General features: G+C 33.7%; 2 protein-coding genes across 38 annotated transcripts in view; one reads left to right on the top strand and one right to left on the bottom strand.

The window, feature by feature from the left end:
* RIMS2 (regulating synaptic membrane exocytosis 2) overlaps positions 1-15,554 on the top strand; it is a 570,663-nt gene that overhangs the window by 371,187 nt on the left and 183,922 nt on the right. For 18 of the 37 annotated variants that reach the window (XM_073229921.1, XM_073229922.1, XM_073229923.1 and 15 more), the window contains one exon: positions 7,618-7,683. The exons of the other annotated variants lie outside the window; for them this stretch is intronic. In XM_073229921.1, coding sequence (XP_073086022.1) covers positions 7,618-7,683 — 66 coding nt within the window. The remainder of the gene's footprint in view (positions 1-7,617; positions 7,684-15,554) is intronic. 37 annotated transcript variants of the gene reach the window in all.
* The window catches only part of DPYS (dihydropyrimidinase), a 461,295-nt gene that overhangs the window by 86,027 nt on the left and 359,714 nt on the right, over positions 1-15,554 (bottom strand). The window lies entirely within an intron of this gene.

The raw sequence follows: 15,554 nt of genomic DNA on the forward strand, positions 1-15,554 counted from the left end.
ATATATAAAATGAAGAATGCTGTGATATTTCTCCAAGACTTTCATAAATGTTTGAAATAAGGACAAGGAAATAAAGCTTAATCTACTATTCAGAGAATATTATGATAAAATAAAAGGAAACACAGATATCTCTTTGGATGTGTCCTAAAACAATTTTAGTAAAAATACTTAGGGCCTTTAACATTAATGGATATGACAAACCGCTCTCAGTAATTATAAACTTGTTTTGTCTAAATCTAGGGTTATACTCAGTTTGTGCTTATAATTTCATTGTGTTTTAGTACACTTTTCCAAAAGAAAAGGTAGAGAATATCTTAGTCTTCAATAGTATCAAACAAGTATTGGCTTTTGTATATGAAATCTAAGAATAAATAGGAAGTTATTTAATCAATATTTTTATCAGTGTTGAATGAGAAGCAATATATTATTTCTTTTTAACTAGATTTTTTCATAATGATCTGTGTTTCTAGGGGTAATTACAGGCATGTTACCTATAGAAATTGATGCTTATCAAGTACAATAATAATGAAAGATAATTATGTTGGCGTGATTAGGAGTTGAAAGGTGTCATATTAGGGTGGATGAATGACTACTTTTGTTACCTAATAGATTCTGATGAGTTTGATTATTTCTGGAAATTACGTATACAGCACTTCATAAACTCCTTGTTCATTTAAGGTTTGTTAAGGAAATGATGAGAGAGAAGAGTCTGAAAGGACTTTAAATCCTTCAAGTTTACATAAAGTTTTTCTTTTAATGGAAAATGAACTTAATATTTTCTCTGAAGTCAGTATAGTCTAAATCTTGCAGAGAAGAATAGAATAAATTAACCTCTAGAATTATACACATAAGCAAAAATAGTCAGTATCATATCAAACACATAATATTTCATCAATATTTTTAAGACAAATAGCCCTAGAGTTAATGATGAATAATTTTCTCTTAAATCCTTAGTTTTAGCTAATATACATTGTTGAAATGTCATTATGTTTTTCTTGTTTACTTTATAACTTTGTGGATCTTTTAGTTTAGCAAAAATGTTCAGGTCATTAAGAATTTTGGGGGGAAAGTGATCCATGTGGTTTCACTTTTTTAGAGGGGTATAGATTACAGTTCATAATGACTCTTAATTGTGAGTTGTTTTAAGTATCTTTTGAAATAAGTAAAGTAGAAATTCATTTAAATGAGACCATAAAACCATTTCTAATATATTATTATGAATTATCTGTGTAATCATTAATTAACATGAGGAACAAAAAATAAAAATGTACAGTATTATTCATGTAGGCAGTCTATCACGTTATTGAAAATGGATCCTTAATTTTTGTTTTGTCCTAATAGTCGAAGAGAGTTTAAATAATAGAATGCATGTAAGGCATTGTGATTTTAATGTACTATTTAGAATGTAAAATACTCTAGAACTCTTAAAGTGAATTTTCATTAACAACATTTTTAGAGTCAGTCAATAAATTGTTGATTAAAAAGCCTAAAGAGAATTTCCTTTGAGATAATAAGTAAAATTTAGGTATTTTTAGTGGTATTTTAATCTTTTTTGTCAGTAAGAGTTGACATACTGGACCAGAATAATATTTCATTGAATGTACTCTTTTTCATAGGATTTGGAACCAAATGGCGTTGGGTTTGAACTTAGGCTTTTTACACTTGCTAGCTGTGTGTATCTTTGGGAAAATTGACCTCTTTGACACTTGATTTTCTTATCTATAAGATTAGACTCTTAGTACCAACTTTATAGGTTTGTAAGGTAGATTAAATGACAGTGCCTTCAGGTGCATAGTAGGTACTCAAAGTTTTTAAATATTTTAAAAGGATCTTTTGGCTTACAAATAATTGATGTTTTAATGTGCTTAAAATTCAGCAGAAAATAGATAAAACAGTCCATTTAGGTAGATTTAAAAAGGTTTTGTAGAGAATGTAGGACATGAGTTGGGCCCTGAAAATAAGCATATTTACTCAGGCAATAAATAACAACAGCAGAGGCAGAACACTCATAGGCATCAGAAAGACCCAGTATAAAGGGTGAAGGAGTTGAGACTTGGTGCACAGTGTAAAGTTGTACATGAAGATAATGGCTTTTACATTGGCTATATTGGGTGAGAAATGATACTATCTGACTTTAATTTATATATAGTACCTAGTTAAACTTAAATGGTATAAGAAGGAGATACAGTATTCATATCCTTTTCTTATAGGTAGTGTAAAAAGAATTGCATATTAAAATTTGATTTGATCTTTATTTCTCTGACATCTCACTCTAATCATTAGTGAAAATCCTATTCTGTTTTGAGAAGAAATAGGTTCTTTACAAGTAATTCAGGAACTTGGGTACAGGGATATTAGGTAAAATGATGCATTTTAACAAACATTTTTCATCTTTGTCTCCATCCCTGCTACTTTTTTGTATCATTGTTTCTCTGGTAAATCCTAGTAACTACCACAACTAGGAACATAATTTGCCTGGAGCAAACTATGTGGCTTTACTACTAGCAGTCATTTAGGCCCTATTTATTTACATAAGTTAATTTACTATTAGACTGTGAATAGAGTACTAGATAATATTTTTGTGACAAGTCAGAGGTATCCTCTAGTATGCATCTTTATGTCTATCCTAGAAGACAAAGTATATTGGGTACATTTAATTCCATGGAATATATTTTTAGTATAGTAAGAAAAAAATATAATTAACACTGTCAGAAGATATATTACCTCATAAATTTCTTTCTTTTGTGTATTCAATTAATACATTTATATTCTGAAAATAAAAATGTCCTATTATATGGATCTTTGGTGTACCTCACACACTTAATGCCATTTCTCCACTCTTTATCAGGCAATCAGCTGCCAGAAAGTGTCAAACATACTCATAGCTATTTATACTCTTGTTGGTCCTTTCAGTTACCTATGTGGGAAACACATCTCTGAAAGTATCAAAATATAGAGAAAGTAAATGAAAAAAGAATTCACTTTACAAAAATACTAAATTTTATTTATTATATTTCAGGGTGTATTTTAGCATAATTAAATAATATAGAGAATATTTTAGGGCTATGAAGTAGCAAAACATTAACAATATGAAAGACACAGAGTAGAAAGTTTTGCACTAAGTTGAGCTTTTTCTGAAACTTAGCTTTCAAAAACAAGGTTACTTAAGGATATTTTCCCTCCTCCTTTTGCAGTCCTTTTTATGTGTCTGGTGGTTCCTAAAGGGGGACATTCAGGCTAGCCTAATGAAGTGGAAGGATAATTCATTATAAGTACAATTTTGTTCTGTTTTTAAAGATAACATTTCTTAAAAAGAGTAAAAGCACGTCTAGAAATTGAATCAGTAATCTAGTTTGGTTCTTTGAATAGTGATTTTTTTTAATCACAATTTTATAATCTAACATCTTCATTTTTAGTAATTTAGTAGTTTTCTTAGTTTTGTGTTTTCCTTTTACAATGAATTACTGTTCTGTTCAATTTTTTAAAAAATTCAAACAGATTGGATTAAATGCAACTTTTAATATAACTTATTTGTTTAACTCATTATGTATATTCAAGACAGTATTTATTGCTTAGATTTTATAATGTCCTCAATTTGGGGAGAAAAATAAGCATCGTTTAGTTGAGAAGTGTAAATAAAATATTTTTATGTTGTATCAGTAAATGCAGCAAAGGACCTTGGATGCATCTCTGGACCTTAGGTAGATTTTAGGGAGCTTGCTAAAACAGTGTGATTAATTTTATATACTATTTAGATGCATTTGTATAGTTTTAAACAGAATTTCAAAGGGAATCATGACCAGAATAGGTATAATATGACTATAGAAAAGTATATTATCAAGATTCTCCAGAGAAACAGAACCAGTAGGATGGATGGATGGATAGATAGATAGATAGATAGATAGATAGATAGTAAGGAATTTCTCCCAGGATATGGAAGCTGAGAAGATCTACCATCTGCTGCCTGCAAACTGGAGACCCATGAAATAGTGGAATAACTCATTCAGAGTCAGAAGGCCTAAGAAACAGGGAAGCCCAGGCTATGAATCTCAGTCTTAGGACCAGAGAGAGATCTGTCCAGCTTAAAAGTGAGGCAGGAAAAGAAGGGAGGGACTCCTCTTTTTTTTGTTGTATTCAGGCCCTCACCAGATTGCATGATGCCCACCCACATTGAGGAGGGTAATCTACTGAATCCACTGAATCAAATGCTAATCTCATCTGGAAACACCCTCACAGATACACCCAGAAATAATGTTTAATGTGGGCACCCTTGGCCAGGTAAGGTGATATATAAAATCAACTATCACAAAAAAGGAAATAGAACAGATACTTGATAGAAGTGATTCTTGATAAATGTTTTCTTTGGCATTATAGGGACCAAATTCATGATAAGGCTCTTCAAGGAAAATATTAGAAATTGGACAATTACATAAGTTCTGTTAATTTGAAAATTCTAACAAGCTTTGAAGTTAATATATTTTCATTACTTTGAAGTTTGGCATTTTCCTTCTTCTGAGATAATCTATTCCTATTTAATGCAATAAATCCCAACATCACAACTGTGGGTGTTAGTTCTCTACTCTTTGTAAAGCAAGGAATACCTTTTTAAAAATACCATTTTCCTTATTTTCTTATACTACATAGGTTTATGATCTTCTGTTTACATTTCTAGGATGTTGCTATGATTATACAAATCACTGCTCTTTTTGAAGAGTAGGTTCACCATGAAAATACTGATATTCTGCTTTCACTTTTTAGTTCAGTCCTAAATGTGTTTATTGAGTGGGTCAGCTATCATGTGCAAATTTTTTAAATAACCATCTTGGTCTAGGTAAACAGATGATCCAACAACTAGTTATACCACTATTATATACCAACTAATTATACAATCATCAATTAATTATAAAATGTTGAGGGCTGTGAGGCCTAAGCATAATATTATTGGAACAGAATGGAGAGAAAATTACTTGTTTGGATCTAGTGGAAAAGGCTTCAAAGAGAAGTTAGACCTTAAAGATTGAGTAGAATTTTGAAAGGCAATAAAGTGGAGACAGAGGGTGATAATGAGTGCTCATAGAAGCGTGAGGAGCATGAATGAAGTGCTCAGGTTAGGAAAGTACGATGTGTATAGAGATTCTTAGGTAGTGTGCTGTATGTAGGTCAAAAGTTGTGGTATGGGAGATGGGAAATGATAGGAGATGAACATCAAAAGTAGTCTAGAACTTAATTTATATGCCATTTTAAGATACGGGAAGCTATTGAAGAATTTTGGCAAGGAACCTATTTGATCACAAGCATAATTTGCAAAAATGCTGTAGCCAGAGTGAGAATGGGTTGAATCAAGAGAGAGTTGGGAAGGGAGACCTGATGGAAAGTTATTTCAATAGACAAGTAAGCCTGACTTAAGGTAGTGACACAAGAAAAGGAGAAGAGATAAATCTGAGTTATTTAGGCATTAGAACTAGCAATTCAATATAGAAAATAAGGAAAATGGAAAGTTAAATTCTGAGATTTTGAAACTTGGTTTGTTGAGTAAATATTTAAATCCTTAGTTGAAACTGGAATTACAAGAAGAAAAGGAACTCAAGTGTTTCCAAAGAGGGATTAAAGAATTATATTTGAAACTAGAAGGGGCTTTAGATATCAGAGTCATTAGGTTCTGAGGAGGTACTTGGAAGACTGCTCTTGTAGCTAAGAGTAAAGCAAAATGGGTAGTGGGTAGGCTTCTCAATCCCTCTTTAGCCAGAGTCATTCTGATTTTATTGGATTACTATATATTGGTTTACATAAAAACTTGTCTGAAAAAACAAGTGGTCTTCTCCTCAAAAAGAAAGTTTGAAAACTGCAATTCTAGCCCCTCATTTCACAGATGGAGTATCAGATGTCCAAATAAGCAAATGTCTTTCTCAAGCCTCACAATTAACATGTATTAATTGTGTCTGCACAACACTCAAGCAGCCACGTGGAGAGTCCTGAAAGCAGCTGGAAATGTGCTATGAAACCTAAAGAAAACATCAAGGCTAAAGCAAAGGGAGATTTTACACTACAAAAACAAATAGTATTATTCAGAAATAATGTGTTAGAATATAAAGAAAGTTGAAATACAAATTTTAGAAAACCTTTGCCTCTGAAGAATATAGAGAAAGGAAATCCCGTAATTGAAAGGGATAGGAAGGAGACTATGCCATACATATAAATATTAACACCTGAATTTTTGATGAAGAAAGCCCCTAATTTAAAACCCAGTCCCATTACTTACTATATGGCTGTGGGCCAGCATTCACAGCCTTAGTTTCTCTGCTTACAGGAACACTAGAACCTACCTTAAAGAGTTGTTATGAGAGGTAAATGAGATAAAGTAGACAAAGCTCTAATGGAGTACTTGGCACATAGGGAAGATCAAGAGGAGATAAAAGGATTTTTGGGGGGACTTCACAGGTAGCATTCACAGGATAGCTTCAAAAGAATGGTAGAGTCAGAAGTTAATTTATATTTAATGTATTAATGTTTAATGTTTAACAGCTTAAGTCATGAATGAGAAGTGAACTGGTGGCAAAAAATTGTAGATATGTCTAGAATGTTTTATGATGGAAGGAACATCAGAAAGATGCAGTGGCTTGAGAGGAAAGCAAGTTAGCAAAGGTTTTATTTTTAGGATTAAGTGCAGTTGAGGAAGGAAGTCATGAGACAATAATAAATGAAACAAAGTCACATGGGAAGTAGGAGTACAAGAAGTCTTTCCTCTGGTGAAGAAGAAAAGGACAAGATATATGTACTCTGTATTTAGAGGCAGAAATATGAAAGTTGAGAGAATTCAAGGTTGGTTTCCATTTTTTACTGAAACATAATGATCGTCTGCCAAAATTAAGTGATTTGGCATGAAGAGTTTTAAGAAAATAGAAAATTTTAAGTTTGTGTTATGAGAAGAAAATCAAATACAGATGGTTAAAAGGGTCAGTGTGCTATTTTGATGACTTGTGAGGCATGGAATGTGGCAGAGCCAATAGCATGTAATAAACATACTGATGGGAAAATGGGTAGCATGAAATAAATTTAATAAGTAGAATTAATAAATAAGAATAATTTGAATCAGTTTGTTCCTTACTAAATGGAAGCTGGAAGTCCCTCTAGTTATTCTTAATTATTAATGATTGAGAAAGAAATAATTACCTTTTAAAATCTCCTGCATATGATAGGTATTAGAAATTACCTCTTTTAGTTTCTTCTTAAACTTTCTAGTTATTTTATTATTTTTCTTTTCTCACCTTTCCTCCTAGAAAAGGGGAAACCATCTATATTGTGTAACATTTTCTAAATGGTGCTGAAGATGTTTGAGTAATAATTGATATGATTTTATTTTGAAATTTGATTTGCTTAAATCTCAATTTGTCATATTTTTGTTGTGTTTTATTTTAGAATATTTAGAATATTTAATTGTTAGCACTGCCATGTTATGGCGGATGTTGGGAGGAAAGAACAAGTTTTCTGTTAATAGTTTTCATTTGCTTTGCTTACTATCTGTTTATCCTTTTTGAATCTCACTTAAAAAAATTAAATTGTACCTTTTCATTTCTTTCTTGAGTCTCATTTCTATTCTTGTTTCTGCCATGCTTGCAGTCACTTTCTTACTCTACCTCGCTCCAGATACAGTCAGACCATTGAGCATCACCACAGGGATGGCAGGTATATTTTTCTTACAATTGAGTCTGTCTGTAGAATTGCATGTGCCTGTCTATTTATATTGTATAACTCACTTCTATTTTTGTTTTTTATATATACTTTTATGGTTGTCAATGAAATACAGAAATATTGTCCTTACAAAGTAGTAGAAAATAAAACATATTAACCCTTTAATTGTAGAAGGGTGTCAAAAACATAGCATCCCTTTAATGAGTTAGGATCATCTCTTTGATTATCAAAAAATTTAGCTCACCAGGAATTACAGTTAACTTTTGATTACCTAGAAGGATAGATAAACAGTATTTTTAAAAAGTAATTGCCCACCTTCCTCAGCAGAGTTCATACTTAGATTTTTGGACAGTGCTGGAGAATTTGTACATATCTCAACAACCTGCTTCCCCACTTCCTTCCACAGTGAGGAGTCAGTCCTTGAAGTCCTTAGGTTGAACAGATAGGTGTATGGTTACCTTGCCAAAAATGGCTGTGATCTACTTACTGGTCATAATAGATGATCCGGGATCCATAGAGAATACTAGGTTCGGTAGAAAATCCTTGTTCATTTCTACTCTACCACAGGTCCCCTTATATTGAAGAGAAATATCAATTATCTGGCATTTAACACAATTAACTAGAAAGAGAAGGGAAAGGAAGTCTCTAAATCTTTCAGTTTCTAATGCTGTATATGTAGCTTTACAGATTTGAGCCTGTCAAATTTCAAGATTTGAGGCTTTGTAGGTAGAGAAGAGAATGTCAGTAATAATGTGGTGGTGGGTTCAGCTAATACACGTAAGAAATTTTGTGTGTACTCACTCTATTGTTTCAGTGATTTGGGTTATATGTGACCACTTTTATACTATTAATATAGTTAATTAATACTATTAATATAGTTAATTTGTAATAAAAGAGTTTAGAAAAAATTGAAACTAATGGGTAAATCTGTAAGGATGGAAATCATGTAGATACATGTGGAAGGAAACAGATACCATCAAAAATAAATTCCTAATAATTCAAGTTTTGTGATGTCTTGCAGTAACTGTAATTGAAATGTGGTGCCTTTCAGTTTATTTGTATGAGCATTTTTTTTTGTTTTCTTTTTCTTTTCTTTTGCATTTTCTCAGTCTCTTCTGTTATCTTGCTTCAATATTAATTATTTTTTGTTGTTATGTCTTTTATTTTTACTAGTACTCTATACATCTTATTTTTTGGTTGCAATGATTATACTTGGAATGTACAAAATGTGAAAAAGTAGTTATATAACTGTCCTTATAGTTAGTCAGATCTTTCTTAAGGTAGGTGATGTGGATGAGACATTACTGATTATAGGATTATTCTACTTATCTGGGATCTCTTCATTTAAATGTAGGTTAAAATCATGCACCACATTAGGTTTTTTTATACTCTATATTTCTTAGTCCTAGTTGTCAAGATTTTCTGCTCCATATCATTTATTCTTTCAATAAAATAACATAGAATCAGTTTTCAATCAGCTCTAGGTTATCAATTTCATATACTTATCCAAATTCTCAACCTTAAAAGGTGGTGTACTTTTATGAATAGCCTAACTGCCTATTTTGAAGAATACATTTCTGAATTGCCTTTTGTAACATGATTTGGTTTATGGCCAGGAAACACAATATTATTGATATTTATATTAAAGTAAAATAAAATCAATTTTAGAAAACAATCAAATATCTTGCTGTAAAATTTGCCATTGCTTAAATGATTCAAATTTTTGAGTCTAGTGTATACCTATTACCAGATAAATTGGGTAGATTTTGTAAGAATGAAGTTCTTCAGTTGTTCTTCAAAATATTACCTTTTATCATTATCACTTTGAGACATACAGAAGAATGTGTACATGTTTCAAAGCATAATAATAAAATGAACATCTGTGAATTTACTACCCAAACCAAGATCCAGAATATGTAGTTACATTTTTGGCATCTTCCCATTGGCACCTTGCGTATTGAATCCATATGCCTTTTCCACAGAAGTAATTCTACCCTGAATCTTCAGTATCACGTTTCCTTCCTTTGTTTTTGTTTTTGTTTTAAGTGACTTTGATCATCATATGTTTTCAGTCGGCTAATTTTCTAAGTTACTCAGTGCCTCTGATCCCTACCTCAATCCACTGTGAGATTCAGGGATTATTGAAGATGTAAAAGCTTATCTAGTCATCTACCCATTTTCCTGTATTTATTACAATAATATTCTATGCTTCTTGTCTTTAACTCCTGTGCCTTTGTATGTAATGCCAGTGAGCACAACCACCCTATTAGCCTTCCATGTTGATATCATCTTTTGACCTCTTGGTTATTTTATTCACTGAAGATTCAGTACCTGATTTTAGTCTTCCTCTTTATCATAAATTCCTGCAATCAATGAAAGAGATGTTGGCATTCATCTGAATGACCTATTTAGAACCCATTCTCTTCCTTGACTGTCTTAAATTAGAGATATTGGACTATACTCCCAATTCTACTTCAGTCAGCCACTCCTATGGCCATACTCTGAGTTTTATGATAATTTGATATTGTTCTACCTTAGAAATCTTAATTCAAGTACTCCATTCTTGGACCAGAGATGCAACTGGTTCTTTCTTTGTTTTTCATTGAGTTACTTCTACCTCACTAGTTCTTTTATCTCAGTGGAGAACTCCATTCTCCTGGTCCCTTTACCTTTACCAGTTAGTCTCTTTACCTTTACCAATTAGTTTCTACTTTTCTTTGCTTACTTACATATCCAAAGCTTGAATCTATTCTCAGATATATACTCAGTTTCCTTTCTACATTGTTCTTCTTTTATCAATTGGACAAAATTTAAATCTGGATCAATCTCTGTTTTAAAAAAGGGTTTTAAAGAACTCACATGCCTCAACACCCAAAAAGCAAATAACCCTATTAAAAAATGTGCGGAGGATATGAATAGACACTTCTCCAAAGAAGAAATTCACATGGCCAACAGGCTTATGAAAAGATGCTCCACACCACTAATTATCAGGGAAATGCAAATTAAAACCACAATGAGCTATCACACCAGTTAGGATGGCCAACATAGAAAAGACTAGGAACAACAAATGCTGGCGAGGATGCAGAGAAAGGAGAATCCTCCTACACTGCTGGTGGGAATGCAAATTAGTTCAACTGTTGTAGAAAGCAGTATGGAGAGTCCTCAAAAAACTCAAAATAGAAATACCATTTGAACCAGGAATTCCACTCCTAGGAATTTACCCTAAGAATGCAGCAGCCCAGTTTCAAAAAGACATATGCACCCCTATGTTTATCACAGCACTATTTACAATAGCCAAGAAATGGAAGCAATCTAAGTGTCCATCAGTAGATGAATGGATAAAGAAGATGTGGTACATATATATAATGGAATATTATTCAGTCATAAGAAGAAAACAAATCCTACCATTTGCAACAACATGGATGGAGCTAGAGGGTATTATGCTTGGTGAAATAAGCCAGGTGGAGAAAGACAAGTACCAAATGATTTCACTCATATGTGGAATATAAGAACAAAGCAAAAATTGAAGGAACATAACAGCAGCAGACTCACAGGACCCAAGAATGGACTAACAGTTACCAAAGGGAAAAGGACTGGGGAGGATGGGTAGCAAGGGAGGGATAAGGGGAATAAAGGGCATTACAATTAGCACACGTAATGTAGAGGGGGGCACAGGAAAGGCAGTATAGCACAGAGAAGACAAGTCGTAACTCTATAGCATCTTACTATGCTGATGGACTGTGACTATAATGGGGTATGTGGGGGGGACTTGATAATGGGGGAATCTAGTAAACACGATGTTGCTCATGTGATTGTATATTAATGATACCAAAAAAAAGGGGGTTTTGAACTAATTATCTAAATTCTTCCTCACTCATCTTCTTGATTTAAAACAACTCACCTTCTTGAGTCAAAACAACTGATCACTTAAAGAAAAGTCGCCTCTCTATTGAGGGTTCTGGGAGAAAACAAAGTGACACCAACTCTTAAGGGTCCATTTTCCCAGCCCAGATTTCAAGGTAGCATTTACTATCATGGTCTGGGAATTCCCCTTCTGGGGATCAATATGTGTTAAATGTCTAAGTGGGTCATAGTTTGGCTATATGAAATCTGATAAATGGAATGAATGCAGTAAACTCAAAATGGTATCCCCAGTCTGTGAAGAATCAGAATCACTGGTCTCTCTACACCAAGGTTGTAATGTGAAATTCATGAATGCTATTTCTTTGGAACAGATGAGTAGAGGTTTAAATAATGTTAGTTAAATTTCTTTATATTATTTCAGGGACAAATATTAACTAATATTAAGAATCAAAACTCTTTTTCTTTTGGCCAGATTATGCTGCCCAGTACAAAATTATCTCTGATTCATTGTCTATTTTAAAATGCAGTCACTATTTAAACAAACATATTTAGAATGGATATTGTGATTCCTTTTATTAATATCCCTTTATTAAAATATATCCCTTATTTTAATAAATATACCTTTTATATTTTAAGATTTACCCCCATATTCTAATTTTTTTCCTAGTATTTATTTCATTTAAAGGTATACACAGCATGTTAAGGAATCACTGGCATTGATGGTGGGCAGTGTGGTGGTGTACTTTTATGAAAGATGTCATGGAGAAGACAACAGCTAGGCCATATCTTAAAAGAGGAATTGGATTTAGATTTATATGGAGGTAAGCTAGGATGTTAGTGGAATTTCAAAGAAATGTATGAGCAAAGTCACTAAAGTAATAAACACCATGTTTTAGTGCTGTTGGAGCAGAAGGCAGGGAATAGCAAAAAATGAATCTGGAATGATAGAGATGGGTCCTGATTATAAATAACCTTGTATGCTCTGTTAACAATTTAGACCCAAGACTATAAGTGATAGAGGTACTTTGAAGAGTTTTAATTAGGGTATGGCTACATTATATTTATTGCTGTAGAATAATTAGAGACCGTATGGATTGTTGATTTGAGAGAAAAGGGTGTGGAAAAGAAAAGCATGTATTGAGGTGTTTGCCTTGGTCTAGGAAAGGGGGATCTCTTTGAGGCCCTGTACTGTGTAAGGTAGTGGATGAAGAGATAGAGAGATGATAGATTTAATCAATTAAAATCAGTAATGCAAGGTAAATAATAGGATTTGGATGTTGAGGGAGAGCAAAGAAGCCAGAAACATTCCCAGTTTTAGAGTGTGGGTAACTGTGCATGTAGTGCCTTAACAAAGGTTGGGGAGGCTTTAGGTGAGGAATTAGTTTAGGTGAGAGACATGTTTAGTTTTCGAATTTTGAGAGGGCTCATGGGATCCCTCTAGAAAGGCATAAAATAAGTAATTTTCAAGCTTAGAGAAGTTTAAGCTACATAAAGCAATTTGGGTTAAATTTACTGCTAATGGAAAGGACCCAAAGAAATAACAGTGTAATCATCCAGAGAAACAACCCATGAAATGAAGATGCAGGAGTTTTTCTCTGCTTTGGAAAGCACTAAACCTTAAGTGGTAGATAGAGGAATAGAAGCTTCTGAAGGACATAGAGCAGGAAGAGTGAGAAGACTAAGAAGAATAAAGCTGAAAGAATAGAGAGTTTTAAGAAGGAATAGAGAATGTCAACAGTAAAGATAATAACTGAAGAATTCCCATTAGATTGGTCAAGTGAGAGTCATTGGTGAGGGAAAAAGCAGATTGTGGTGGCCTGAGACATGATTGTGAAGTAAAAAATGGAACACGCCAAGGCAGTGTGGAGGAGAAGTACTGGATAGTGGAATGTGATACCAAAGTAGTTTTCTTTGTTTTAGAATAGGAAATACATCATGTGTTTATAGGCTGGAGCAAAGGACCCTTTGGGAAAAGATAGGTTGGGAATACACAAAAAACAAAGGATGACTGGAAGAAAGGTCTTGGTGCAGGAGGCTGGTCTGAACACACAGAGTTTGTAAAAAGAGTACAGCCCAAGATTCACAGACTCCCGGAAGGGACTAGTGGTTACCAAAGGAAAGGGGTTAACAAGGGTGGGTGGGGAGGGAGGGAAAAGGGGATTAAGGGGCATTATGATTAGCACATATAATGTTGGTAGGTCATGGGAAAGGCAGTACAGATGACAAATAGTGACTCTATAGCATCTTACTACACTTATGACAATGACTGCAATGTGGTGTGTGGGGGACTTGATAACATGGGTGAATGTAGTAACCACAATGTTGCTCATGTGAAACCTTCATAAGATTGTATATCAATGATACCTTAATAAACAAAAAGAGTTTGTAAAAAGAAAGAAGCTCTTATTTACCGTTTACCATTGAGAAGAGGAAAACAGGGGAGAGTGGGAACTAAGTTTTTAAGTAAAAAGATGTTAAGTTGGAGGTAATTATGTTTGCTACCCTTAATTTTGTTGTCACTGTAATTAGGATTATTAAAGTGAAAATAAAATAAAGTAAAAAGATTATTAGCAATACCAGAATAGCAGAAGTTAGAAACCATGAATTTGCAGTGTGCCAGTTTGTATAAATGTATGTTTTACTTAAGCAATACCTGGTTGCCTTGATATAGAGAAATCAGATGATAGCATTGAACAGTTTTAGGGTTCTGATGAACGTTGGGAAGATTGGGGTTAGAAGGGAATCTGAGTGCTGATATGGGAGTGGTTCAGATGATCCATCATAGAAGCTAAAATAGGTGAGGAAGGAAGAAAGGCAAACAGTGATATTTACTAGCAGGAATTGGTGAAACCAAGGAATGAGAGGTATCAAGTGAAGATGAAGTGAAGTGGGAATGAGATCATGAGACACCTGAAAGAATTAATGGTTGTAATCAGAGCTTGAGATACTGCTGTTTAATATTGCTGAGTTTAGACAGATTCACTGGATTCTCAGATCCACAGTATTTCCTCAGAAAAGACAGGAAGTTGATGCAGGAAAAAAGCAAGGATCACTGAAATTTTGAACATCTTGCAGTTCAAGATTAGTGAACATTTTCTGCATGTGCTTTGAAATCTCCTAGCATTACCGTAGGAATTAGGGTAAAGAAGATGGCTGGCAACCAATTCCCCAAATTATCAGTGATTAAGATATAATTATTGGAAGTCAGGTGTTAGCAAAACCTGAATTATTAATGGATGTTTCAGCTAAGTATCATGCTTACTAGAAATAGGACATATATATGTTACGGTGGGAGAGTGATGCCCAAAGTGTTTCTAGGGCGCCAACGCCTGCTGGATCCATGGACTATGAAATGTGAAAGAGTAAGTAGCTTCTGCAGACAAGAAGAGCATGCAAGATTGAGCTAAATATTATCTAAGGTAAGGATAGGCAGAAAGCATTCTGCAGAACGGTTGATGATATAAAGAGGTTTGTTAACAGTGGATAAGGATTCTTGAAAATACAGCTAAGAAAATTAGAGGAGATTAAAATGGTGCAGAAGAGTACAAGAGAAGAAGAATTAAGAGAGAAAAAATATCAGGGAGCAATTGTGCTTACCTTTAGTTGAAAACTAAGAATTACAGAGATAAGATGCTTGAATAGAAGTGATTAACCTCAAATATCCTAAATTAACCCTGAATTGTTTTGATGCTAGAACTGAGTAGGGTTCTGGGAAGGTACTGACCTGAGTCTGAAGTAGCACTGAGGGATACCGTGGAGTTCGAAGAGAAGCAGTGAATGGTCTCACAAGGTGTTTGGGTCCATGACTATGACCCTGATTACAGAAAGGATTCTGACAAAGCTAGTGGAGTCACGGGAGGGTGAGACTCCTTTGTGGACTGTAGAATGTTTTCTTATAGATGTCCTATCTGGGCCATTTTACTAAAAGCCCTCAGTAAGTGTGGTCAAATCCAAACATCTCAGTGTAACTAAGCTACCCTTCTTTTTGCCCTAATTTCTTT

This window comes from Manis javanica, chromosome 2, assembly GCF_040802235.1.
Source record: "Manis javanica isolate MJ-LG chromosome 2, MJ_LKY, whole genome shotgun sequence".
Lineage (NCBI taxonomy): Eukaryota > Metazoa > Chordata > Mammalia > Pholidota > Manidae > Manis > Manis javanica.